At 54.4% G+C, this 2,987-nt stretch overlaps 1 protein-coding gene across 1 annotated transcript in view; it reads right to left on the minus strand.

The window, feature by feature from the left end:
• LOC102774484 (FYVE, RhoGEF and PH domain-containing protein 1-like) overlaps window positions 1-2,987 on the minus strand; it is a gene marked incomplete at its 3' end in the record, with an annotated part of 16,406 nt that overhangs the window by 6,839 nt on the left and 6,580 nt on the right. Inside the window, exons 2-3 of the mRNA XM_015565412.1 lie at window positions 2,758-2,822; window positions 969-1,047 (exon numbers count right to left, since the gene is read on the minus strand). Coding sequence (XP_015420898.1) covers window positions 969-1,047; window positions 2,758-2,822 — 144 coding nt within the window. The remainder of the gene's footprint in view (window positions 1-968; window positions 1,048-2,757; window positions 2,823-2,987) is intronic.

Genomic DNA, 2,987 nt, shown 5'->3' on the forward strand with positions numbered 1-2,987 from the left:
CAAAAGAGCTACCACCCACACACAGGGTGTCAGCGTGTCTATGCCACAGCCACGTGGCCTCTCACAGCCATGGAGGGTCTGTTACCCTGTGTCACACCATCTCAGTCACCAATGGGCCCACCCTGTCGCAGAGACACAGGTGTTATTTACTGTGTCACATGACTGCCGAGCCACATAAATTTAAATGTCCAATCACATGCCATCACGCTCCTGAAAACCTGGTCACATAAAGCCACAAAGACCCCCGGTCACAGCGTTGCATATGATCACGCAGTCACACTTCACAAGCCTGCTATTTCACAAACAGCCTTGCACAACAGTTACCCAAACACTCCTCATCATATACCTGTGCATATACTCCTCGAACATGGCTCCACTGAGTCTTGAACATACGCAGCGTCACTCACACCGTGTTTCACAATTGCAGGGCCACATGGTAACATGGTGTCCCAAAGACGACAGCCACACAGGGTCAGTATCCCATGTGAGACACAACCTCAGCACAGTCACACACTGCCACGTGCCCAGAAACACAGAGACACACACATATATCATAACTTACTAGGTCATACACATGAAACAAGCATGTCCATGATGTCCCCGGCTCTTAGGGGCTCAGCCACACACACACACACACACACACACACACACACACACACAAAACACTTGCCTCCTGGTCTAATGGGTCATGTGGCCTGTGTTACAAAAACACAGCTAGACACACACAGAGACAGCCTACAGGGTCACACTGGCATAAAGGAGTCCCAGGGAATTTTAGGTCTCCCGGTCCTGGAGGGAAGGACTAGCCCAACCCCCAGGGTTCCCGCAGCTTCCCGGAGTCCCTGACACCACCCTGGCCACAGTCCAGCTAGATAGGCCCCAGGGGACTGAGGCCACAGTGCCCTCCCAGTCCTGAGAAAACGTGGTGCCCCAGGGCCCAGATTGAGCCCCCCAACCCCACCCTGTACCTTGCTTTGGGTGCAGTTTCCTCACTTCCTTTCCCACCTGGGCAGGCAGGGCCCTGGCTGGGAGGGGGGAGGCGCTCCTCTAGCTCAGCTGGGGTGCTCACCCTGCCCTGCTCAGCACATCCTGGCCTGGTCCTGCCCTGCCCTCCCCTCCCCCTGGGTGTGGGGTTGAGAAGGATGAATCACCTGGAGGGTGGCACACGCAGAGACACAGTTCGAGAAACACATAGCCAGAGAAAGTGAGAGACACAGACAGGAGCTGCTAACAGGGCCAGGGATCCAGAGAGTAAAGCCGGGCGCTCTGCCATGCAGAGACCCCGATCGGAGGTACACATGTAGGTGCTGGGGTCCCAGGCGCCCCTTGTCTGCCTCCTCTGGCCTGGAGGATCCGGCCCTGTCTCCACCTCAAAGCAGGCAGGCCTCCCTGGACAAGGCTCCCCCCCCCACTCTGCACAGGGCAGCGGGGCCCTGGCTGGGGGTCCTCTCCCTTTGCTTGTCCTGGGGATAGGGTGACCATACCACCCTCCAAGGCTCTGCTGTGGCCCAGCCTCTCCTTTTTCTCAGCCACTGTGCTGGCAGCCCTGCAGCATGGGAAGCTGAATGAAATTCAGCTGTTCTGGGGCATCTTGGCTTCCCAGGTGAAGAGGGGCAGGGATTGTCAGCCCAGGTCCTAATGAGGAGATGAAGGCAGAGAGAGGGGCAATGAGCCATAGTCTGTATGCTCAATGGTTAGAGCATCACTCCCCATACAGAAGTGTCGTAGGTTTGTGCCCGGCCCCTGTCAGGGTGCATGCGCGAGACGTAACCAATCGATGTGTCTCTCACATTGATGTTTCTTCCTCTTCCTCTCTCCCTCTCTTCTACTCTCTGTACAAATTAATGGAAAAAAATATCCTCCAGGGAGGGTTAACAGGAAAAATAAAAAAGGCCTGGCTGGTGTTCTCAGTGGTTAGAGCATCAGCCATGCACCAGAGTCTCAGGTTTGATTCCCAGACAAGGGAACTTACCTGGGTTGCAAGTTCTATTGATACCATCCATGGGTCTCTCTCACATTGGTGTTTCTCTCTCTCTCTCTCTCTCCCCGCCCTCCTTCCCTCCCTTCCAGTGGCTCCTTGGCCCCAGGTCTTGCCACTTACCTGCTCAAGAACCTTCTATGGCTCCCACGGGGAGAATAGCAACTTCTCAGCTAGGCCTCGGTGGCCCCTCATGACCTGCTGGACTCTCTGGCTTCCCTTGGGTTCATTTAATCCCCTAAATATTTCTGAGCTCTGCTCTGAGCCTGGTGGAGTTGGAACTGGAGGATAAAAAAATCCCATCCCTGCGCTATGGGAGCTCCAGCTGGAGGCCCTCCCCTTCCTAGATACCACAGCCCTGCCCACTGCTCCATCTCCTCCCCACCCAGCTACGTACAGCCTGCATTCCTTTTCTCTGGCTTGTTTTTGTACTTTTATCCTTTCTGTCTTAAATTTTATTTTATTTAAAAAAAATTGTTGTTGTGAATCCTCACCCGAGGATATTTTCCCATTGATTTTTAGAGAGTGGAAGGGGATGGGGGGAGACACAGAGAGAGAAACATCCATGTGAGAGAGTCACATGGATTGGTCGCTCTGATTCGGGCCAGGGATCAAGCCTGCAACCCAGGTACGTGCCGTTGACTAGAATCAAACCCAGGACCCTTCAGTCTGCAGGCCCATGCTCTATCCACGGAGCCAAACCGGCTAGCACTGGCCTGTTTTTTAAATAATCCACAACATTTTCTCCCACACATGTAAGCACATCCACATCTCCACACCTGACCAGGTCTTCCACCAGCACTGGCCCCTCCACCACTGGGCTCGCCGGAGTCCCCAGTGCCCCCTGAAGCAGAGATCAAAAAGGCCACCCTCACACTAAGTCACATCACTAAACCTCATCGCTCTCTGTGAAAATGCACCCAGCCACTCAGCAGTGTGCACTGTCCTCCAAGACCGAGTGAGAACCTCAGAGCTGTTCACATGTCCGTGTGTGGCAGGCTTGGCTTCC

This window comes from Myotis davidii, unplaced genomic scaffold (genome assembly GCF_000327345.1).
Source record: "Myotis davidii unplaced genomic scaffold, ASM32734v1 scaffold1960, whole genome shotgun sequence".
Classification (NCBI taxonomy): domain Eukaryota; kingdom Metazoa; phylum Chordata; class Mammalia; order Chiroptera; family Vespertilionidae; genus Myotis; species Myotis davidii.